Genomic DNA, 24,578 nt, shown 5'->3' on the forward strand with positions numbered 1-24,578 from the left:
AATTGTGCGAGTTGTAATTTTTCACGGTTTTTGGCCTCCGCTGCCAAAGAGGGCTTATGCCCCACTAAACTATAAATCTCAGGATTCCATAGCAGTTAGTGGTGTCAAAGTGGAAGAATTCTATAGTGCAGATGCACCCGAAAACAGTGATTCCAGCCCAAAATCCTGTCCTCCAGGTATTTTGGACTTCAGCTCCCAGAAGTCTCAACTGCACTGAACAATGATGAGAGATTCTGGGAATTGAAGTCCAGAGAGAAAGAACCGCAGACCTAAAATAATAAAACGCAGCATTTCAAGCTTCATATACTGTAGCATTGATAATCCCTTCAACAGAGCCGAGCCAACAGAGGACAGGAGGAACGGGGCTGAGAGATACACGCAGCGCATACAGCCCAGTGAGGAAGCAGGGCGGCGCCCAGAATGAGCTCCTGCCAGGGGAAGAGGGGCCTCTGTCCGGTGCGGCGCCCACCCGCTGGAATGGAAATGTTGTCGGGATGCCGAGCTGCTAACTGTGATCCTGAGGCACAGGAGGCCAAGGCGGCTCCGTTCCTACCGACCTCTCTAACGCGTACGGCGAAAACACCCCATGCACTTCCGGCGTGTGCACCGCTATTCCTGCGGCACGGGAAATGACGTTATGGTCATAAGGTTGCTGGAGAGACAAAGTCCCATCTCATCAAAGCGACGGATCCCTTTGAAGCGAGGGAAGCGAGAGAGCGGGGAGGGAGGCCTCTCGTGGCTGTACCGGTGCATTGCAACACTTGCGATACAAAGTCAAGCACAAGAGTTGCCGTGAGTTTTCTGGGCTGTATGGCCGTGTTCCAGAAGCATTCTTTCCTGACGTTTCGCCTGCATCTATGGCAGGGATCCTCAGAGGTTGTGAGGTATGTTGGAAACTAGTCAAGTGGGGTTTATATATCTGTGGAAGGTCCAGGGTGGGAGAAAGAACTGCCTGTTTGAGGCAGGTGTGAATGTTTCAAGGTCTGGCTGCTTTCTGCCTGGGGAACCCTTTGTTGGGAGGTGTTAGCTAGCCCTGATTGATTTATGTCTGGAATTCTTCTGTTTTCTGAGTGGTGTTCTTTATTTATTGTCCTGATTTTAGAGGTTTTTTTAAATACTGTTAGCCAGATTTTGTTCATTTTCATGGGTTCCTCCTCTCTGTTGAAATTGTCCACCTGCTTGTGGATTTCAATGGCTTCTCTGTGTAGTCTGACATGGTGGTTGTTAACGTAGTCCAGCATTTCTGTGCTTCCAAATAATACGCTGTGTCCAAGTTGGTTCATCAAGTGCTCTGCTGTGGATGACTTCTCTGGTGGATTGTTGTGCATTTTCCAGGCTGTATGGCCATATTCCAGAAGCATTCTCTCCTGATGTTTCGCCCACATCTATGGCAAGCATCTTCAGAGGTTGTGAGGTATATTGGAAAACTGAGCAAGGGAGGTTTATTTATCTGTGGAAGGTCCAGGGTGGGAGAAAGGACTCTTGTCTGTTGGAGGCCAGTGTGAATGTTGTAATTAATCACCTTAATTAGCATTAATGGCCTTGCAAGCTTCATTCCTGCCTGGGGGAATCCTTTCTTCTGCACACTGATTGATTCATGTCTGTAATTCCTCTGTTTTCAGAGTGTTGTTCTTTATTTACTGTTCTGATTTTAGAGTTTTTTAATACTGGTAGCCAGATTTTGTTCATTTTCATTGTTTCCTCCTTTCTGTTGAAATTGTTCTCTGGTGGAGTTAGTCTGCAGTGCCTTTCATGTTCCTTGATTCGTATTTGGGCAATGCTGGGTTTGGACTTCTACTGTAGAATCCACGCACTTAATTCCAAACTGGCACTGCCATGATTCTATAGTATTGAGCTTCAGCAGTCAAAGTGGTATCGAACTGCATCAATTCTACAGTGTGGATGTACCCTAAAAACCGATGAAGTCGTCCGGCTTGAGCCTTCATACCACACATTAGCTGTTGCAGGTTTGGAAATATGTAGACCAAAGTACAATCTAAGGACCCAAAGGGCCATTGAATCCATGGATAGAGAATCTGTAGATACCATAATTTGCTTAGTAGTAGTTGGTGCTTTTTCATTTTTACCCCTTTTAGGTTCCCAGAGCAAACCACAGACCACTTACTACAATGCAGCCTGAGCCCTGTTACATGCACAATGGAGGACCTTCTTATAGCAACACCAGAGGCACTCCAACTGGCCAGCTACTGGTCAAATGACATTTAATAGAATGCCAAGTTTTCAATACATTATAACTTGTACCCTAGGTTCACTTCTGACTTGATAAATAAATAAATGATTAGGAATTCGGGAGTCGTAGCCCAGAATCTGGAGGGCCACATACAATGACATGGCGGGCAGTATTTGGCCTATGGGCCTTGGGTTTGACACCTGTCTTACCTGAAAATCTGAAATAACTCCCAAATCTGAAATTGTCTGCATGGATGACTGAGATAGTGACACCAAAATTGTTTAAAATATCATGTGCAAAATTACCTTCAGGTTATGTGTATAAATGTACAGTCAGCCCTTCATATTTTCTGGAGTTAACAGTGAAAACCACATTTTTTATTTTAAAAATGCTATTTTTTAACCTAAAGGAGCATCTCTCTAGGAATCTTTAAGTCTTCCACCAGAGTTTGTCCATAGAATCATGCTGGAGGATCTGTAGAGATAACATTTTAAATACATTCCTGAATAACACTATGTAACAAAATTTGAAAAAAAAATCTGTTCTTGTTCAAAAATGTTATTTCCTGTTTAATTGTGTGGTCCTTACTTCGAAAGTAATTGTTACACTCCAGAAACTTTGTTTTTGTGGCTACCACAAACTATGTTGAATTGGTTGAGACTCTGTGAGATGTTTATTGAAAGACTATAGCAAAATGTGTTGCAGAACGTCCCACAAAATCAAAGTTTTTGCAGTTAAATAATTTTTTCCATGTTTTTATGATAGAATCAATTAGGACAGCGGTTCTCAACCTGTGGGTCCCCAGATGTTTTGGCCTTCAACTCCCAGAAATCCTAACAGCTGGTAAACTGGCTGGGATTTCTGGGAGTTGTAGGCCAAAACACCTGGGGATCCACAGGTTGAGAACCACTGGATTAGGAAATGACATTTATAACCCAGGAACAAAAATAGTGTTACATAATGTAATCAAATCTGTGAAAGTCAAACATGCAAGAGTGTAAGGCTGACTGTATATGAAATATAAATGAATGTCATGTTTAGATTTGGGTTCCATCTCCAAAATAATGTATGCAGACGCATATATTTCAAAATCCTAAACAATCCAAAATTCTGGTCCCAAACATGTTGGAAAAAGGACAGGGGACAGCTTATAAAGAAGAAGGCAACTGAGGAAAAACATAATAACAACAACCATTGAGAATAGGAAAAGCTTTATAGAAAGGAAAGAGAAACAGAGGATGGCTTTACAAAACAAGCAAGGAAGTGTCCACACTGCAGAATGTACGCAGTTTGACACCACTTTAATGTGCCATGGCTCAATACCATGGAATTATGGAAGATGTAGTACAGGCATGGGCAAACTTCGACCCTCCAGGTGTTTTGGACTTCAACAGCCGGTAGGCTGTTAGGAATTGTGGGAGTTGAAGTCCAAAACACCTGGAAGGCCCAAGTTTGCTCATGCCTGTTCTACATTGTAGGATTAGTGCAGTTTGACACAATTTTAATTCCCATGGCTCAATACTATGGAATCTTGGGATTTATAGTTTAGTGAAGCACCAGCACCCTTCAGCAGAGGTTAAAGATCTTGTAAAACTACAATTACTAGGATTACATAGTATTGAGTTATGTCAGTTAAAGTACTGTCAAATTGAATTGTTGAAGTCCAAAACACCTAGAGGGCCAAAGTTGGCCCATGCCCGATGTAGTAGATTTACAAGGCCTTTAGCCTCCCAACAGAGTATTCCCCCAGGCAGGAATCAGCCAGGATTTCAAACTGCAAGGCTTTTCAATGCTAATCAAGGTGATTAATTGCAACATTCACACTTGCCTCCAGCAGACAAGTTCTTGCTCCCACTCTGGATCTTCCACAAATATATAAACCTTACTAGACTAATTTCCCATATATCTCACAACCTCTGAGGATGCCTGCCATAGATGTGAGTGAACGTCAGGAGAGAATGCTTCAGGAACTTGGCCATACATCCTGGAAAACTGACAGCAACCCAGAATGAAAATAGTTTGACACCACTTTAACGTGCCATGGCTCAATACTATGGAATTATGGAAGATGTAGTACAGGCATGGGCAAACTGCAGCCCTCCAGGTGTTTTGGACTTCAACTCCCACCATTCCTTACAGTCTGCTAGGAATTGGGGGAGTTGAAGTCCAAAGCGCCTGGAGGGCCAAAGTTGGCCCATGCCTGATATAGTAGATTTACAAGGCCTTTAGCCTTCTCTGCCAAAGAGTACTGGTGCCTTCGCTAACCACAACTCCCAAGATTCCATAGCATTGAGCCAGGGCAAGTTAAAGTGGCGTCAAACTGCATTCCTTCTCCAGTGCAGATGTACAGTAGAGTCTCACTTATCCAACACTTGCTTATCCAACGTTCTGGATTATCCAACACATTTTTGTAGTCAATGTTTCCAATACATCGTGATATTTTGGTGCTAAATTCGTAAATACAGTAATTACAGTAGAGTCTCACTTATCCAACATAAACGGGCGGGCAGAACGTTGGATAAGCGAATATGTTGGATAATAAGGGGGGATTAAGGAAAAGCCTATTAAACATCAAATTAGGTTATGATTTTACAAATTAAGCATAAAAACATCATGTTATACAACAAATTTGACATAAAAAGTAGTTCAATACGCAGTAATGCTATGTAGTAATTTCTGTATTTACGAATTTAGCACCAAAATATCATGATGTATTGAAAACACTGACTACAAAAATGCGTTGGATAACCCAGAATGTTGGATAAGCGAGACTCTACTGTACTACATAGCATTACTGCGTATTGAACTACTTTTTCTGTCAAGTTTGTTGTTAAACATGATGTTTTGGTGCGTAATTTGTAAAATCATAACCTAATTTGATGTGTAATAGGCTTTTCCTTAATCCCTCCTTATTATCCAACATACTCGCTTATCCAACGTTCTGCTGGCTCGTTTATGTTGGATAAGTGAGACTCTACTGTACCTGAAAGACGCCCCATGGGGGTTTCCTCCTGACGGCAAATCCCGCGCAAATCCTAACCTCGAGGGCGCTCATTGGCCAGCGGGTAGGCGGCGAACCGCTCTCTTTGTGAGTGACATGGGTGTAGGCCCAATCGCGAGTCCTAGCGCCGCCCTCCGCGGGCCAATCCCAGGCGAAGAAGAGATCAAAGCCGACCCTCCAGAAGGGATCCTCCGCCTCCTGTCCTGAAGCATCCTTCCTCTTCTTCCCGGGGAGACACAATGGCCATCCGGAGCCGGGCGGGAGCAGCATCAGCATCGACTCCCGCTGCCCCTCCGGCGCAGGTAACCTCTATAGCCAGGAAGCCGGTCCCATCTGCCGCTGAGCTTCCCGCGAAGGAGGAGGAGTAGGAGGAGTTGGGAGAGGTCCTCCCGCAGGCTTGGTCCCTTGCCGGACCCTCCCTCCATGGCGAGGAGCGGGGTCGGAGGCAGGCTGGCCTCCAGGGCAAGAGGGAGGAGGAGGAGGAGGAGGAGGAGGAGGGCGCCCTAGAGGCAGGGAGACGGCCTGGTAAAGCGGGGAGGGAGATCCTGCGTCTACACCGGAGAATCAATGTAGTCTGACTCCCATCGAGCTGCACTGGCTCTGAATCTTGGGAGTTCTGACAAAGTGTTTCGCCTTCCCTGACCAAGAGGCCCCGAGTGGAATCAAACTGCATTCATTCTGCAGTGTAGACGCAGGGCCTCCTTAGTCGCCAGGTGTCAAACTGCATGGGTTCTGCAGAGGAGAATCAGTCCCAGGGAGGGAGGGAGGAAAGAGGGAAGGACTCACCACCACCTCTTCCTCCTCCTTGCCTGCCTGAGTGCTGATGTCATGGTTTTGGCTCACAGGACTGAGCATCCTCACAACACACGTGCACACGGGAGAGAGAAGGATCACAGTGCTGAACAATTTCAGACCAATCTCCAACCTCCCTTTCTTGGGTAAGGTGCTGGAGCGGGTGGTTGCCTCCCAGCTCCAGGGCTTTCTAGATGACATCAACTACCTAAATCAGTCACAGTCTGGTTTCAGGCCTCGTCACAGCACCGAGTCAGCCTTGGTCACCTTGGTGGATGACCTCCATAGAGAGCTGGACAGGGGGAGTGTGACCCTGTTGGTTCTCTTGGACATCTCAGCAGCTTTCGATACCATTGATCATGGTATCCTTCTGGGACGACTCTCTGGGATGGGTCTCGGGGGCACGGTTTTGTCGTGGCTCCGATCCTTCCTGGAGGGTCGATCCCAGATGGTGAAGCTGGGAGACGCCTGCTCGGACCCCTGGCCTTTGAGCTGTGGGGTCCCGCAAGGTTCTACTCTGTCTCTCATGCTCTTTAACATCTACATGAAACCGCTAGGAGAGGTCATCTGGAGTTTTGGAGTTGGGTGTCACCTCTATGCAGATGACGCACAACTCTACTACTCCTTTCCACCTAATTCCAAGGAGGCCTCTCGGGTGCTGGACGAGTGCCTGCCCGCTGTGTCTATCTGGATGAGAAGGAACAAGCTGAAGATCAATCCCGACAAGACAGAGGTCCTCCTGGTCGATCGTAAACCTGACCGGGGTATAGGGTGGCAACCTGTGCTGGACGGGGTTACACTCCCCCTGAAGCCACAGGTCCGCAGTCTGGGAGTCCTCCTGGATTCATCGCTTACGCTCGAGGCTCAGGCGTCGGCGGTGTCTGGGAGGGCCTTTGCACAATTGAGACTCGTGCGCCAACTGCGACCGTACCTCGCGAAGGCTGATCTGGCCGGGGTGGTCCATGCCTTGGTCACCTCCAGACTGGGCTCGGAAGTTCCAACTGGTCCAACGAGCGGCAGCCAGGATGTTAACTGGGGCCCCTTACAGAGAGAGGTCAACCCTTCTGTTCAAGGAGCTCCACTGGCTGCCATTTATTTTCCGAGCCCAATTTAAGGTGCAGGTGCTTACCTACAAAGCCCTGAACGGTTTGGGACATCCTACCTCCGTGACTGCATCTCCGTCTACGAACCCACGCGTTCACTTCGGTCATCTGGAGAGGCCCTGCTCGTGATCCCACCTGCGTCGCAAGCACGGTTAGTGGGGACACGAGACAGGGCCTTCTTTGTGGTGGCCCCCTGACTCTGGAACACCCTTCCCAAGGATCTCAGACAGGCCCCTACATTGGCAGTCTTCAGAAAGAACTTGAAGACCTGGCTGTTCCAATGTGCCTTCCCAGATTAATAGGAAATCTCCAATACCAAGTCCCATAAGCACTTTATTAGAATTAAGATCGCATATCGCACTCTGCACTTGCCCTATAAGCCTTATATATCACCTGTCACATCAGCACTTTTAATCTTGTACCCATTACTCTGGCCCGGCCCAGTTCTATTGTGTTTTAGCGTATTGTTATTGCTTGTTGTTTATACTGTTTTAATTGTTTTAATTTGCTTTTTGTTTTGTATTGTTATATTGTGTGTTGAGGCCTTGGCCTTTGTAAGCCGCATCGAGTCCTTCGGGAGATGCTAGCGGGGTACAAATAAAGTTTAATAATAATAATAATTATTATTATTATTACAGGAGAGAGCCAGGGTGGAGGAGGAGTTCAGACACTCTGCTCTGCTTCCATGCTAGGAAGGAAAATCGACCTGAAAACAGGCATAGGCCAACTTGGGCCCTCCAGGTGTTTTGGACTTCAACTCCCACCAAGTTGGCCCTTGCCTGCCATAGAAATTGGCTTTCAGTATGAGGGTCATGTCACAGCACACAAACTTGAGTATCCCTCATCAGGCATGTAGGCAGGGGGGAGGGCTTGAGGGGCTTCAGCCCTCCCTTCCCCGAAATTCTCAGGGTGGCCCACGAGAAGGCCTTACATTTATTATTTAAACTGTTATGTTTATCCATATCATGATCTGATCATCATGCTCAATATATCCCATATGCATGGGGGTATTGGGATAATGATACAAAAGGTTTGCTAGGGTAGATCCTCTCTCACCCAGACTCAGCCCCTTCCTCCCCCCCCCCCCCCAAACCAAAATCCCAGCCCCTCCCAAATCAAAATCCTGGCTACGGGCCTGTCCCTCATCCAAAATGCTTGAGACCAGAGGTGTTTTTAATGCTGTCAATCTTTCCTCAGAATTTGGAATGCCTGTATTTGCATGACCTTCTGGCAAGCCTTCTGGCAAACAAGCTAGGCAAAACTACAATTAGGTGGATCTGTCATTGGTTAAGTGAGTGAACCCAAAGGCCAATGTGTCTTCTTCATCCTGGAAAGAAGTGACGAGTGGAGTGCCATAAGCAGGTTTCCGTCCTGGGCCCGGTTCTGTTCAACATCTTTATTAATGACTTAGATGAAGGGCTAGAAGGTATGATCATCAAGTTTGCAGATGACACCAAACTGGGAGGGATAGCTAGTATTCCAGAAGACAGGAACAGAATCCAAAACGATCTTAACAGACTAGAGAGATGGTCCAAAACTAAGAAAATAAATTTCAACAGGGACAAATGCAAGATACTCCATTTAGGCAGAAAAAAATGGAATGCAAAGGTACAGAATGGGGCTCGACAGCAGTATGTGTGAAAAAGATCTTGGAGTCCTCGTGGACAACAAGCTAAACATGACAATGTGATGCGGCAGCTAAAAAAGCCAATGGGATTTTAGTGTCTAGATCCAGGGAAGTCATACTACCCCTCTATTCTGCCTTGGTCAGACTACACCTGGAATACTGTGTCCAATTCTGGGCACCACAGTTCAAAAGTGATATTGACAAGCTGGAAAGTGTCCAGAGGAGGGCAGTTACAATGATCAAAGGTCTGGAGATCATGTCCTATGAGGAGCATGGCCCAATTCTATTGTTGTTGGAGTTCAGAGTGCTCATTGATTGCAGTCTTCATTTGGGTGGTGGGCAGTATAGTGCTGGTGGAGGACATTGTCAGAGCTCATGGACATGTTCAAGGCGCTCACTATAACCTGCAATATCATTGGAGGGAGGGCCATTGGTGTCTCTTGAGAGGTGGCAGTTACAGCTGTTTGTGGAGGCAGGAGCTTGTCTTTGTAAGTGGACACCTCAGCCACATACACAGATACATATTTTCACTTTTATTATGTGTATTGATAGTTCAGCGGTTTAATTTTGCAGAGGATCCCTGCTCCAAATACTGGTATATGAAGCACAAGGCCGATGATGTACTTACTGCGTACATCATCCAATTGGTTTTGGAGAGGCTGTGACTACTAAGGGAAGGGATATTGCGCATTTGTAGTTGAAAGTTTTCTGGCTGTCATGTTGTGATTAGAGTGTTGGATTAGGGGTATTTCTAATCTACACTGTAGAAGTATTGCAGTTTGACACCACCATAACTGCCATGGCTTAATGGTTTGGAGTTGTAGTTTTACAAGGTCTTTCATCTTTTCTACCAAAGTGTACTGGTTTCTCATCAAACTACAACTCTCAGGATTCCATAATATTGACCTATGGCAGTTAAAGTGGCGTCAAATTGCATTAATTCTACAATGTAGATACACCCTGGGACTGTGAGATATTCCCCAGTCATCCATGAAAACCCAGTGGCTGGCCTTTCACAAATCACATTTTTCCAGCCTTCGAAGCAAGCAATAGCAAACCTCCTTTGAAAAATCTTACTAAGAAAACCCCAGGATAAGATTACTGTAGTTGGAATTGACTTGCAGGCACAAAACAACAACAAGAATGTGATGCAGAAGACATTTCTAGCCATTGGTAACTTTTAGTGTTAGGAAAAAAGTCAATACTAGTGGGAAACGGGTCATAACACTATGAATAGAGCAAGAGTTATTAGGAGGAAAATACCATTCATTCTCGTCAAAAAGAAGAACTAGTGTTTCTTCACTGATATTGGTTAACAAAACCAACAACAATATTTTATTTTGGTCAATAACTAGCAACAGTTAGCAAAAGCAGGAATTGTTTGTTCACACAACACATGTGAATATATAGTTTCCATGCTATAGGATATTGACATAGTAGTGAGAAGAAACACTTTTTAATGGCTTGAGTATGACAGTGAGGACAGATCTGCAGTATACCTCAGAGGAGCAGATGCTGGGGGATTAATAACAGAAAATACACAAATCCACACATGTGCATGGTTTTAAATCATTTTAAAGTATTTGATGTGCATGGTTTTAATCCACCATCTTTTAACTAGCTGAACAGAAGGATAAATGTTTAGCCTTTTAAAATTATTTTATTCTTCATGTTCTTTTTAACTGATTTTATTGTGTGCAGACCTTTAGATAGAGGTTGGGATATAAATATTTGAATAAATAAATGAGATGGATAGTGCTTTCATACCTTGCTTTTAGGATCACTGTGCAATAAGAGAATAGGAAGCCAAGCTGGAAAAGACATCTCACATGGCAGCTATTGCATTTTAGTTGTTCCATTACAGGAGCTGGTGTAAATGCCCTCAAGAATATAGCCACTGGTAAGGGATGCTAGAAATTACAATCTGGCAGCATCTGGAAAATCAAGAGTTTCCCACATCTATTTTATTGTAGTATTTCAGTAGGTAAATGTGTGTAGACGTTATTTTGAAAGTGAGCTTACACATTCTTTCCTTTTTTATTGCACCATAAATATGATGTTCGTAAATAGCCTGCGTTCAGCCTGGCTCAGTTGATGGCAAGCTAATCACAACGAAAATGTGCCTTCCTGATCTCAGATATGGAATTTTTCAATGACTGAGCATCTTTAGAGGAAAACATTTGTAAAGTTAGGAGCACATTATTCTCCCTCCTCGCCTTCTCAATCTTTGTCTCTTTTTTATAATACAGAAAAAGTCTTTCTTAACATGCAGAAAAATTAATTGTGGTGCGATTTTGTAATTTCCATTTCTAGGCTGTGTGCAAAGGAAGTTAAGCTGTCTGCTGTACTGGTGGTGTATAAATGCAGACTACTAAGTAGCCTCTTAGTGGGCTTGTTGCTTCTGACCAGGTAAACCATTAAAATGTTACCAAGCAAAGTGGAAGGCAAGGGTGAGAGCATCCCTCACCCCTAATCTCAATTACCATGCTCATTGCAAAAAATGAAACCTTCTTTCTTCTGCAGTTAGCATGGAAACTATAAGAATATGCTGTCCACTTATAGCAGTGTAATATTATTTCAAAGCCATCTCATGAAGTCCTGAAGTTTCTAGTCTGGTGAGGTAGTTAAGAGTTCTAGTTCTGTAGTTCAGGAAGGTGCACTAGAGCTCTCCAGCAGAGGATTCAAAGTACCTTCCCAGACTGTAAATCCCAGGGATTCATGACAGTTAAAGCAGATGTTTAATGCTATAATTGGAGGGCGGGGGGGAAGAGAAATCAATCCTTTCTTCATCAGTTCATTCTCTTGCTTGCATGGGATTCTTGATTGCCTGTGTCTCCCAAACAGCGCATTAAATAGAATGTCAGATTAGATGCAGTTTTAAATACTTTTTACCTGGATTAAGCCTAGTTTGAGCAGACATGTATGGGATTGTGCTGTTAAGCACTGTAGCCAGGCTTGGGTCTTCTCCTTGCCAGTCAAAAAACAGATTAGGGTTACATCCTGTGTTGGATGGGGTTGCAGTTCCCCTAGGAATGCAGGCTTGCAGCTTAGATGTTCTGGATTCAACTCAGTCTGGATGCTCAAATTTTAGCAGTGCCAGGAGTACCTTTTTACAGTTAAAACTGGTGTGTCAGTGATTTATTTATTTAAAACATTTATATTCCGCCCTTCTCACCCTGAAGGGGACTCAGGGTGGAGCACAACATATATACAGCAAGCATTCCATGCTGGGACATAAAATAAATCATAAATATCATAAACACTAAAATCAGTTATCTTCACATTAAAACCATTATTTAAAACCATCACAAGTCAGCTGCACTGTATACAGTCACCAGGGTGAAATTTCCTATTGCTGCCGTTATTGCACTGCCTCAAAGGCTTGATCCCACAGCCAAGTCTTTACCATCTTTCTAAAGAACAGGAGGGGGGGGGCTGATCTAATCTCGCGGAGGGGGGGAGTTCCATAGCCGGGGGGCAATCACTGAGAAGGCCCTGTTTCTCTTCCCCACAAATCACGCCTGTGACGGTCAGATTAGATGCAGGGCCTCCCCGGAAGATCTTAATCTCTGCGGTGGTTCATAGAGGGAGATGCGTTTGGACAGGTAAACTAGGCCGGGGCCATTTAGGGCCTTATAGACCAAAGACAGCACTTTGAATTGTGCTCGGTAGCCAACTGGCAGACAATGGAGCTGACACAACATGGCAGTTGTGTGCTCCCAGTACGCTGCCCCAGTTATTAACCTGGCTGCCCCAGTTATTAACCTGATGCCCATTTCTTAAAATGTTAGATTTGGCCACAGTGACACTTACTTTACTTGCACTACTGTTATGTACTCAACATGAGGCGGCCTTTAGAAACTGTTTAAACACTTCAGTAGGTCCAAAATGCTGCTTCTAGAATGTTGAGTGGGGCCAGTTGTGGTCAGCATACAACTCCCTGGCTACCATTTCCCTCCACCCTCCAAGCACAATTTAGAGTGCTGGTTATGACCTATAAAGTGTATACAGCTTGGGCCGAGCCTATATGGACCTGCCAGAATATTAACATCTACACAAAAGGGCTTTCGCTTGGACCTACCATGGTCACAACCCCTCATGGTGAGAAGTCGAGAAGGAGCTTACTTTGCATTTTTATGGTTATTTACTTTGGTTCACTGTTGTCTACCCAGGCTGTTGCTATTATTGTTGTTTGAAATGGTATATAATGTTTCTGTCACTTGCTTGAAGATTGTTTAATTTTTGGTTCACTTGTGCTCTAAAATAATTTGGGAGACAAAATCAGATTTTAGTGATTTTTTTCTTCTTTTATTGCTAGGTCAGCCGGACTTCAGTTCAGAAGAATTACTAAAAATGCAAACAATCAGAAAGGGCTTAACCATCAAGATTTGTGACTGAAGAGGAGACGCGAGACCTTCATAGCTGAAAGCTTTTGTCTTTCAAGACGCCAGTGAAATAGAAAACAGGACAGAATACACTTACCCAAGATGAATTTCAGCACATCCACTGTGAACACTTTGTACCATGACAGTACTGCCACTCCTGAACCAGACCGGGGAACAACTGTAGATGCAAGTGGCTCAGAAACGGCTACCATGTCACCTGAAACAAGCAGCTTTAATAGCACCAAAATCCCCGATGTTGCCAGCAATAGTTCTGGCATGGGGACCATGCTGCTCTCTTTTGGCATAATCACTGTGATCGGACTGGCTGTTGCAATGGTAAGACAGTGTCCTTTGATGATTCTTGCAGGGAATGGCTGCCTGAGGGTGGCAGGAGCGGGTAGGAAACATCTGAGTTAAGGAAGTCTTTAATATTTCAAGCAAAATACAAAAATGCCTGAGGCTTGGTATATAACGACAGAACTTTTTACTAGTTACTCTGTCATAGATTCCTTGAAAGGCTTCACTTTCTGACTGCTATGACTCAAAGAGCATGTTACTTTTTCACCTGATCTGTAAGGTGATATATAAACATATTAATAATAAATTTGCATTACTTCTAACTTAGCCCGGTCCCACACATATCCATTGTTTTCTCGGTGCTATTTCTAACCTGAAAGCAAGTGCAACCATGAGGTCACATAAATGTACCACATCTGATAGTTTCTATAGATTTAGGAAGTCCATATGCTTACAGGTTTCCTTAGTTTGAATGTTTATATGTTGAATATTTTTATATTGTGGATTGATATTTTAAATTGTAAGTTGCTCAGAGCACCCTGGTGGAGTGCGACTAATTAAGTGAAGTGAAGTTTTCAAGAGCTGCACCATACATTTTCTTGTGCAAAAGATACACATTCTTGCTCAGCACAACATGGAAAAACAGGTGCCATGTTATTTTTTTCCCAATGGGCAAGATTCACATGTTTTCCACGGAACCATTTGGGCAGTTGTTCCCTTCTCAAAGTATTTGTGACAGTTAACCAAAACTGGGGAGGTGGTGTGTGTGGAAGAAATTCTGCTGAAAGTGCTTCCAAGAACCAAACCTTTCTGTTGTTTCCCCCCTCCTCCCTCCTAGGTTTTGTATATCAGGAAGAGGAAACGGTAAGTACTCTCTGCTCTTGAATGCAACAATGTTTCACACCATGTTTCTGGAGATTTTCTTTTGGCAATAAATGGCTGAACCAAGTGAAAAGGCTGGAACAAATGTCTTTCCAGTTTCTAATGTAAAACTGGATTTGGCAGGCATGAGGGCTTGGGAGGGTTGGAAATCAGCACCTTTCATAATGTTGAATTGTAGCTCTCAGCATTCCTCATCATTGCCCATATTGACAGAGACCACTGGATTTCCAATCCAACAATATCTGGAGGACCATATGATTCCCACTCCTGTGTTTGATTCTCCAACTACTTGGCAATGAGAAAAAATGGAAAGTTTCTGTTTAGGATGATGCTTCAGAGGAGTGAAATGTTTACTCTCTTTTTATTTCTTTTTGTAGACTGGAAAAGCTACGGCACCAGCTGATGCCCATGTACAACTTTGATCCTGCTGAAGAACAGGATGAGCTGGAGCAAGAGTTGCTGGAACATGGCAAAGATGCTGCATCTGTGCAGGCCTCTCAGAACAAGGTATTACTATTTTCACAGGCCATTCCTTATCTTTGACTCCAAGCTGAACTCACAAGAAGCCTACAGTGAAATTACATCTGCTTTGCCATTGCTGGTTTTTAGAGAACATCTGTGGGTTTGAGCATTTATGATCCAATGTAGTACACCCCATACTTACTGAAACAAAATGAGGTATTACATACAATTGCTATTGTCTTTAGCAGTCTTTAGAGAGCCAGCTTGGTGTAGTGCTTTGAGTGTTGAGCTAGGACCCTGGGATACAAGGGTTTGATTCCCCACTCAGCCAAGGAAATTCACCGTGTGACATTATCTGAGAGGAAACAAACTTTGAACAAATCTTGCTAAGAAAACCCCATGACAGTTTTACTCTAGAGCTGTCATAAGCTGGAAGTGACTTGAAAGCACACAAGAACAACAAAAGATTATTGTTCTAGATTCTGAAAGGAGAGCCACAGAGATCCTTCAGGCACTACTGATATTTCTTGTTAATACATGAGAGAACAACATGCAAAAGAGTTTTAGACAATCAACCGCAAATGCCATAGTTTTAAAAGACTGATAATTCTCTCTTCACTCCTGACTGGAAATCCCATTGGAAAGCATACCTTATGATTAGAAGATGGATCTGTCATTCCATCAAATTCACTCCCTGCCTAATATCTCCATCCTGGTCACTTTTAGAAAATCAACATCCTTTAAGGGGATCCCTATTTAAATATGGAAATTTACTAAGTGGCCTAGGGCAAATCACTGTCTCTTAGAGGAAAGCAACCTTGTCTCAGTCTGTTGTTTTTGCCTGTTAAGTGACCTTCAACCTATGCTGACCATATAAATGATAGCTCCAGGATCTCCCATCAGCTGCCTCGCTCAGATCTTTGAAGCTCAAGGCTGCAACTTCCTTCACTTAATCAATCCATCTACAATGTGGCTTCCTTGTTGTCTTCCTGCTTTCCCCTTTCCTCAGTATTACAGTATTTTCCAGTCAATCACGTTACCTCATGATATAGTCAAAGTTTAATTGTTCAAGGTTTAATTTAAGTATATACCTTTTGATTTAAGTGGGATTTATTTTCAATAACTACACATGGATTCCCATCATCAAATTCTTGAAAACTAAATGAATGTTAACATATTGAAAATTGGATCTTTAAAAAAATTAATATGTTATGCCACAATAATAGAACCTGATGGGAAAGAGTGATAGCAATGCCTGTAGTCCTCAGAATACATGTCCTGTGAGATTCCTATCTCACTTCTTTGAGAAATGTCCCAATGAAACCTGAGGTGGTTATGGAAGACTCCTTGTGTGGAATATCACAAATTCCTCCATACTAGTACAGTAGAGATTCTTTACCCTAGAGTTTCTAGGGATAGGACCCAGCAACTTGCACCTTTTAGCCAGTGGTGGAGTAACTATGGCTCTCCAAATGTTCTTGGATACAACTCCCATCACAGCATAATCATTGGGCATCCTGACTAGGGCTGGTGAGAATTCATATCCAACAAGATCCAGGTGTCCACATTTTGGTGTCTACCACTGAACAGTGGGTTCTTCCAAACTGCCATAGTGCACAAAGAAGGATTGTACTAAAAAATTACAAACCAGTAATACTGTTATAATGAAATTAAGAGTTTATGCATGCAACTGGATGCAACTGTCAGTCAGCCAAAACCAGCTTTTTCTCAGAACTGATGAGGCAGAACCACTTTGCATGGGCTCCAGGGGTAACTCTCCCCACCTGTATTGTTTCTTAACTAACCTTCTGCACTGAAGAAATTTTCGATCTAAGCCTTGGTTCTAGAACAGTGGTTCTCAACCTGGGGTCCCCAGATGTTTTTGTCCTACAACTCCCAGAAATCCCAGCCAGTTTACTAGCTGTTAGGATTTTTGGGAGTTGAAGGCCAAAAACCATCTGGGGACCCGCAGGTTAAAAACCACTGTTCTAGAAAGTGCTGTGGGGGGTGGGTGGGATAGGTAATTGTTTAGCTGATTTCACAGAGATCTTTCTTTTCCCCGTTGCTTTTTCTTTGAAAGCCCAGTCAGCATGGACAAGAAGAGCCGGTATGTTTCTGTGGCAGTGGTGTGACCTGTATAGATTAGATTCCTTTTTGTGATAAACTTTTCCTCATATAGTAGAGAAGTTGTAGTTGTTTTGGAGAAATTTTCATGGCTTGAGTGCTAAGACAGACCCACACTGACCAAGAACATATTCATTTCCATATTGATGAGGGTATTTAGAGCTTCTACATCAGACTTATGAAATCAAATTTGTAGAAAATACCAGTTTTTGTATAATACTTAAAAAAGTAACATGGAAAAATACAAATAGCATGGATTTATTTTCTTCATAGAGCACCTGAGTTTGGCAGGGTGGGCAGCTTGGGAATGACTTTGAATACGTGAAATGACCTACAGAAGATGTGTTTTTTCTCCCAGACTACAATTTTGCCAGAATGCTGATGAGATTTCACCACGATGTAGTGTGTCACCAGAGATCAGGAGCTAAATTAGTTCTTTTTAGACCAAAAAACAAAAAACAAAAATTATCTCCATTACCAGCTGCAAAGTAACTTCCCTAGAGATCCAGACCATCTCTGTCCTATACAAAGTCAACAGCCCCTTTCTTAGACAGAGAATATTGAATTTCTGAAGAATCCTCTGTATTGTTACATCTGGAAAAAAACTTTTAAGTGCTCTGTTGGTGTAATTTTTGCTTTCTGAAGAAGCCAGTGAAGCTTCAAAGGCTTGCATGATGTATTTTGTGGTTTTGGGTTGGCCCAATGTATCATTTTTTGTGGATTTTGGATTTTCTTGTCTTTTTCTGCACGGCCAACAGGACTAAGCCTGAAAGTGTTTCCTGTATTAAAGATACCCAATTTTGCTGCAACAGAGGAACTTTATACAAGAAGAAGCCACGGGACTGGGACATAACTCTTTGTAGAGCAAGTATCAGTAGAAAATGGCCAAAGCAGTATTGCTTTTTTTTTTTTCAACAGGGCAAGCCATGGGTTTTCCTAGTCCTGCATCCAGGGTCTTGTGTCTGACTTCCAACATACTCTCCATACCTTTTCCATATCACTTTTGCTCCAAAGGCAAATCCACTCTCTCTGTTTTTAGATGAATCTTTCTCTGTATTTGTCCATCTTCTCTCCCAAAAGTTATTTTGACCTCTTCTTGACCCATAGGTCTTCCAACAGGAATATTAAATGTATCTGAATTTTAAGAGCACTTGCATAATGATGCACACATCTTTTAAGAGCATAGCCCACTTAATGGCTGTTCTGGGATTATCCTATGAACAATTCAAACAGTGGTGCTGAATAGTGCAGGTTCTGGGAAGTTATATGAAAGCAAGGTACACAAAGTAGAGATGCCTAGATTTTGTAAGCCACCCCAATTCCCTCTGGGGGAAATGAGGCAGGATAAAAATAAAGATGATGATGATGATTATTATTATTATTATTATTATTAAATCTTTTTCTTAGTTCCAACCAGAGTAGACCCATTAGGAGGTCGTGACTATCTGAAAAACCTTATGTGAGCCTAACTACGTTTTAAGATCCTCGGGGGAGGACTTTTCTGTTGTCAAAGACCAGTCTGGTATTGACCCATAGAAGAGCCTAATTGGTGGCTGTTCCCATTCTGTGGAATTTTCTTCCAGGAGAAGCTCACCTGGCCAGTCCCTTCTCTCCTTTCTACATAGGCATTTAATTGTCCTTTAACCATTTTTATTGTTAGGATTCAAACTGTAGTTTGGGTGTAATTTGTGCTGTAAACTGCCTTGGGTTCCATGTTGGGAAAAAGGTGGCGCACTAAATAAATAAATAAATAAATTGACCAACCAATCAAGTACATAAGTTTGAATCAATATGATTTATCTATTTGTTGACCTGGTATTCAGCAATCGATTGAAATGAATGTATTCCTGTTAGGAGTAACCTCTAGTGTTCAAACTGAATTTTTTTATTTATTCATTTTCTTTTCATTTCCCTCTAATTTTGACATAGACAAACCCAGGAGTGCTCCAGAGACCTAGTCGCCTTGTGTTCACAGATGTTGCAAACGCCATCAATGCATGAGCATTTCTTTCTCAACCTGAGGCATGAGAAGAGGTTACCAACCAAATACGAGCAACTTCGCATGGATGGTGAACTTTGATTCTAGCTGGGACAAATAGCCAAGAACCAATATATTTCAGAAACGTGAAGACTGTTGGTATTTCTGTTGCCATCCAAGTGCCCCACATGTCTGTGCTCTACGTTTTATTGGTAACGGTGATACCAAGCTATGTGCAATAGAAGATGTAAGGGTATTTGTAGATAAATTGGTCAGAATATATATTGCGGTGGACGTGGGTTGGAAGCTAGAGCATCACTTTCTAAGGCTTTGTTCCTTTGGATTGTTGTGAGAGTGTCCTAACTCCAGAGTTCTGCAGGCAGACCTAAGCCAATCTATGCAGTATACTTCTGGCTTCTACTGCCAATTATGTGGGTGTAACATCCTGGAGCTGGAAACCTGAACAACCATTTGCCATGTTATGGTAAACATAAAATAATTATACTAGAACATTTGCTGGGCCACCTAGTTGTTCAATTTCATGTTCTGCATGTACATAGAAGCTGAACATGATCTTTCTAATTGATTCTGCCACCGCCAGGTATTCTTCTAGTTACTCTTATGGTAGTGATAATCTTGGGAGATGGTGCTGTTGATGGTGATCAGTATGGCTTATATGTGTGTTGGAAGTGGTTTATTCATCTGAACTATCACATCCACTGAGCATTCATTGATACTCCAGGCAGGAGAGTCTTAGAGTAGGAGCAGCAATACTAGCATAGATTTCAAGGCCAATAATCAGATTCTTCTTCAGCCAAAGACAGGGAGTCTTGGTTGAAGGGCCATCGATTTGGAAGAATACTGTGTACACATGAATGCTCTCATAAACATGTAACAATCAGAAACTGGTTTTTTATATGGAACAGGTTAAAAATCTGACCTTAACTTGTTGACTATTAGAGAACCACATTCAAAACATTTTGATTTTATTTATTTGTTTTGCCCATTTTAAAATAGGCAAGAACAAGCTGTGCAAAACACAACAAAAAGACAGGGTAATGCTATATTTCCAAGTATATGTTTTGACCTTAGTTGGTAAGGCTATATGGGTGGGTTGTCTAATTTTCCAGGCTTTAAAAAAATCCAATATTTGGTTACTATTTAAAGCCAGATGTATTTAATGAAAGTATTCTAAGTGAACTATGTTCCATCACTTTAAAACTGCACATTTAATGTTGCTTTCCCATTTGTTATGAAAGTTTATGTATTTATATATGTATGTATGTATTTATTTATTTATTTAAGTAGTTGAAATCGTGATCTATTTTTTTCAAAAAAAAGGTGGTGCTCAAATTGTTAGAAGACTGGCAACTGGGTTTGGTTTCATTTAAGGTTATTGGGGATGGGGAGGGAATGGCTGTATGAGGTAAAGTTTACAAATGCACAGTGGTATGTGCTGAACTCAGAAATCCCTACACAGACTCTATACTAAACTTAAGAATTTAATAACAACATTCAATTTCTTCTTCACAGAAGCTTAAGATGCATGCTTCTCCACTCCCCACTAAGGGCTTACATACTCAGGGACCTGCAGTGGCAGTCAACTTCACTTCAGTTCACCCTTTGTAGTGTGATCATGGCTCTGCCTATTTCCGAACCCCCAGGTTATCTATGTATTTATGTATTAATTCATTCAGAATTCATTGTCTTTTCATTTCCACAATAGAGAAGGCAAAAGAAAGCTAAGATGAATCAGTAAAAGGCAAATCCATGGCAAGCATCATAAGTCTTAAAAAGGAAAAATGGTGCTAGTCTTGGACCCCCTTGTGGGTGGCGTTTGCTCTCATATGTTGTGCAGGTGGAAGGAGAATGGCCAAAAAAATCTCATACTTGGGAAACTGGCAGGTTAAAATCCCTTGTGATCACTGTGAAAATCAATGTCATAAGATGACATAAACAACACATTCTGTTCTGTTCCTTCTTTGAACTGCTCCCCCTCCATGAATAGCATGATGACCAAGCGTGGACAGTGAGGAATAAGGTGTGACATTCAAGCAGCAATAGTTAAATTGTGGGACAGGGACGTCTGGTCTAGGACCTGCCTGATCCGGCTTACCTGCCTTGTGCCCCCTCAAAGGTCTGTTCCGATGAGAGATCCTTGAACTGTTCTTTACTGCTAAGGCCCAAAGTAATACACTATGAGTGAAGATTTTTGTGTGAAGTTAACTCATTTTATGCTGTTTGAAACCCAGCCAAAAACCACTGGGCGAGTGTATTGCTTATTAAGATGGGGGAAGTGCAGTCTGATATAAGTAAGGTTTCACACTGAGAGATATGAAGTGGTTTTCTTATTGATGTGTGTGTGTGCATGAGAGAGAACGAGAGAGAGAGAGAATAAGAGAATAAATGAATATAAATCTATATGTATGCTTGTCTATATCTTGGCTTTTCTCTTTTGAGCTCCTATGACAACTAAGAAAAACACCTTCAGCCTCATTTCTTCCAGTCTCTTCTTGAAACTGAACCAGGGGCACTCACACCCATCCCTCATGATCTCAACTCAGTTTCCCCCTCCTCCTTGCTTAAGACAGCTTGTTTGACCTATTTGTTTTGTGCAAGAGCAAGGCTTTAAATCACATGAGACTGGATCTATCTGACAGATACAAGACATTCAGTTGTCTCCCAGATGAGTTAGGGGTGTGATCTATGTAACACATGCATCTGTATATCAGTGCTATGGGTGTATTGTCACTTGATGGGTTTTTCAATGCATGCAGTTTGTCAGTCAGAGGTGAGGTTTGCTCTAGGCTTGTGCAGTGATTGTGTGGAGGTCTATTAGGCATACAGCTGGCTGTGTGAATATATGCAGCACATAACTCCATTAAATGGAACGTCTTGGCTGGTTTCACTCTTCTTACTCCTGTAGATCTTCCAGCCTTTTGAGATATATCTATAATAATCACTGTAGGAAAATGGAATTATAATGAAACCTTTTAAGAAATCCTTTCCTAAGGGCTTTCATGGAAACATGAGCAGCTCACTTCCCTCTAACAGCCCTATTTAACATCCCTTTTGAACAACAAGGATTCAGTTGAATCTACAGTTCACAGCAGACCCTAATTAACCTTTTTCTGACAGTTCTGTCCTACAAAATAATAAGTCAAGCGGCATTGCATAGAGGAGGGGAAGTGGGAACTATATATTTCATTATCACTTGCATTGGTGATATTGGCTGCAGCTAACAAGAGTTTGAGCACAGCAATATTTGGAGTCCACCAATGGCAACTGGTGACTTAATAACATTAATATTATTAACTGGTGTCTTCCATGTCAGGAGGCAATAAATCAGTCCTGATTTCAAAGAGTTATCTATGGTACTGATGCCCACTCCCCAAATAGGTCCAGCACTTTGGATAGTACCTTCAGGGTTGCGACTAGACAGATTTTCCATCCCAATGACACTGAAACTACCAACTGAACATTTTGAAGGTCACAGGTTTCCCACCAGAGCCTGCCATAGAGTCTGCTGAGTATAAAATGAAGGAAATGGAAGCAGCAGGCCCATTACTGAGCTACTATAAGGCAACTTAGATCTGTGAAGCTTTGGGTGTTTTTTTCCCCCCTTTTTTCAGAAATGGCCAGTTTGGCTACTGACACCAGACATTGACACTTCACAGTAGCAGGCCTAATTCTCAGGCACCTCTAGGTTTTGCAGTTAAATGTGACCAGGATTTCCTCCTCTGCTTCTTCTTTTTCACAATGATTTCATTGCTTCTTAAGCATTCTCACCACTGAAGCAAAAAAGAAACAAAAAGGTGCAACTGGAAGATGTAATGTATTCCCCAAATGCAACAATATGCTCTATGAAGTGCTGTTAACTTAAATCCTTGCAATTCTCAGGCACTTGAAAGCACAGTGATTAACTTGCTGTATATGTGGGATGAGCATGCACATTTATTCATTGGATATTTCTGCAAAAGAAACAACTGAACAGTCTTGTGCCCTAGGTTTGTTGAACTGCAACCCCCCACCATCTCCCAGCCAGCATGTCCAAATAGCTGTGGATTCTGGAAGTTGTAGTTCAACAGCTCTGGAAGGTACGAGACTGCAATATAAATAGAAAATGCCCTTCCAGGGCAGGGAATGACCTAAGCCCAATTGTTTGTCCCAAATACAATAGACCTGTTGAATCAACAAGAATTTGGTAAGCGGGCACTTCTGTAAATTGCATTGATTCAACAAGTCTATTATAATTGGGACTAACAATTGGATTCAAGCCAATGGGGACTGTTGTCTGTTCCCTTCATCCTGCCAACTCTGTCCTTCGTTGAAAGCTTTATGGTGAGGTAGTGCTGGTGTCTATCAAAAGAGACGGGCCAATGTGTGTATGTGTGTTTGTGGAAGTATGTGTAGGGCTTGTGCCGCAGTATTCTTCTAATGCAATAGCCCCTCCTTACGGGGTACTTTGAAGCACCTGCATAATGGTAGGATAACTGTTACAATAACATGTATCTGTATTTGAAATATTATTAAAATATTTATGTGAAATCAAGTATGCCTTTTTTTTCTTGCTCCTCAACCTTTGCTGACTCTGAAGAATTTTGTTTTGCAAGTGGATATTCAGTAGTGAAACTCATACATTGGAAGCAATTTTGAAGATCCTCTCTTTGTTATAACAATTTGCACCAGCACTGGGCAGGTTATTCTGATGTAAATCTTGCCCAGAGCAACACTAGTCTACCATGCATATCCTGAATCTGGGGCTGATGTCTAGACAGGCTGGGACTCTATTTGCTGCGCTGGAGCATTTCCTTATCCTCCATGTCACCGGCATCCCTCCCTGCCAACGACAGAGAGCCATGCAGTCTCCCCTCCTTGCTGATCACATGGGCATCAGACACCACAATAACCAGGTGTTCCTATGGAGTTCCATGGCCAGTAAGGAGTGACAGTGGTGATATGTGGTGAGACATCACCCTCTCTTGATCACGGGATAGGCTGATGGCACGGTGTCCATTTGGACAGTGAGTCAGGCCACATTGGGCTGGATGCTGCTGATCACAGACTGCCATGAACCCTTGGGGTACTGCAGAGTTGTCAGCAAACTCGAGTATTCCCCTGGCCTTGCTTAAAGCACGGCAGAGTTGGGTTAAGCTCAGAAAATTTGGGATACTCACTGGAAGTTGCTGTGCATCATAATGGTGGATTCACAATGAATATGGGTTTTCTGTTTGGTGTAGACAACCCCTTAGGAATCGTGATAATGAAGCATGGTTCTACACAGGCAAAAAATCCAAAATTGGAAAGTGAATCAAAAGGAACTGGTTCAGGAATTGGTTCGAGAGTGGGATAGTGGCCAACATATCTGCTGACTGGGTCGGAACTGGGCCCAGGAAGGTTTTTTCTTACCCAGTCCACTGAGATGTGCTGATGTGCATCTCATATCCATTTGGGATCAGCGCTGAGCCATGGCAGGGCGCAGGAAATGAGAACAAAGGGATGGAAAGAGAGTCCCCATGGGAATGATGTAGTTTATCTTCTGGCCAGATGTGTTTAGGAATTCCTTAAAGTTTTTCAGCGCTAGCGGTGTCCTGTAAGGCGCTCCACATTTTCCAGTCCCGATTTCAAGCCCTGCATGGGATATACAGTATAGAGTTTCACTTATCCAGCAGAAACGGGCTGGCAGAATGTTGGATAAGCAAAAATGTTGGATAATAAGGAGGGATTAAGGAAAAG

At 42.7% G+C, this 24,578-nt stretch overlaps 2 protein-coding genes across 10 annotated transcripts in view; one reads left to right on the forward strand and one right to left on the reverse strand.

Moving 5' to 3' along the window:
* The window catches only part of hemk1 (HemK methyltransferase family member 1), a 58,921-nt gene extending 53,612 nt beyond the window's left edge, over positions 1–5,309 (reverse strand). The window contains exon 1 of one of the 7 annotated variants that reach the window (XM_062970086.1): positions 5,175–5,309. The gene's annotated coding sequence lies outside the window, so the exon portion shown is untranslated. Of the gene's footprint in view, positions 1–269; positions 666–5,174 lie in introns of those variants that run through there. The other 6 variants (XM_008105062.3, XM_016991578.2, XM_008105057.3 and 3 more) reach the window with 6 other exon arrangements.
* On the forward strand, positions 747–23,394 carry c2h3orf18 (chromosome 2 C3orf18 homolog). Of its 3 annotated transcripts, XM_062970087.1 has the most exons (6): positions 5,363–5,494; positions 11,028–11,123; positions 13,033–13,435; positions 14,235–14,260; positions 14,656–14,785; positions 18,794–23,394. In XM_062970087.1, exons 3-6 carry the CDS (start codon positions 13,202–13,204, stop codon positions 18,863–18,865), a joined length of 462 nt encoding a protein of 153 aa, XP_062826157.1. In that variant the 5' UTR covers positions 5,363–5,494; positions 11,028–11,123; positions 13,033–13,201; the 3' UTR covers positions 18,866–23,394. The 3 variants fall into 3 exon arrangements, with proteins under 3 accessions (XP_016847068.1, XP_003217674.1, XP_062826157.1); XM_016991579.2 differs by lacking the exons at positions 5,363–5,494; positions 11,028–11,123 and adding an exon at positions 747–884; XM_003217626.4 differs by lacking the exon at positions 11,028–11,123 and having other exon boundaries at positions 5,345–5,494.
* The last annotated feature ends 1,184 nt before the right edge of the window (positions 23,395–24,578 follow it).

This window comes from Anolis carolinensis, chromosome 2 (genome assembly GCF_035594765.1).
Source record: "Anolis carolinensis isolate JA03-04 chromosome 2, rAnoCar3.1.pri, whole genome shotgun sequence".
Lineage (NCBI taxonomy): Eukaryota > Metazoa > Chordata > Lepidosauria > Squamata > Dactyloidae > Anolis > Anolis carolinensis.

Excerpts from the sequence above, each read along its gene's own strand:
- c2h3orf18 (XM_016991579.2), top strand. The coding sequence starts at position 13,202 with ATGAATTTCAGCACATCCACTGTGAACACTTTGTACCATGACAGTACT. Across the intron at positions 13,436-14,234 it reads TCGGACTGGCTGTTGCAATG|GTTTTGTATATCAGGAAGAG; the intron begins GTAAGACAGTGT and ends CCTCCCTCCTAG. Across the intron at positions 14,786-18,793 it reads TGCAGGCCTCTCAGAACAAG|ACAAACCCAGGAGTGCTCCA; the intron begins GTATTACTATTT and ends ATTTTGACATAG.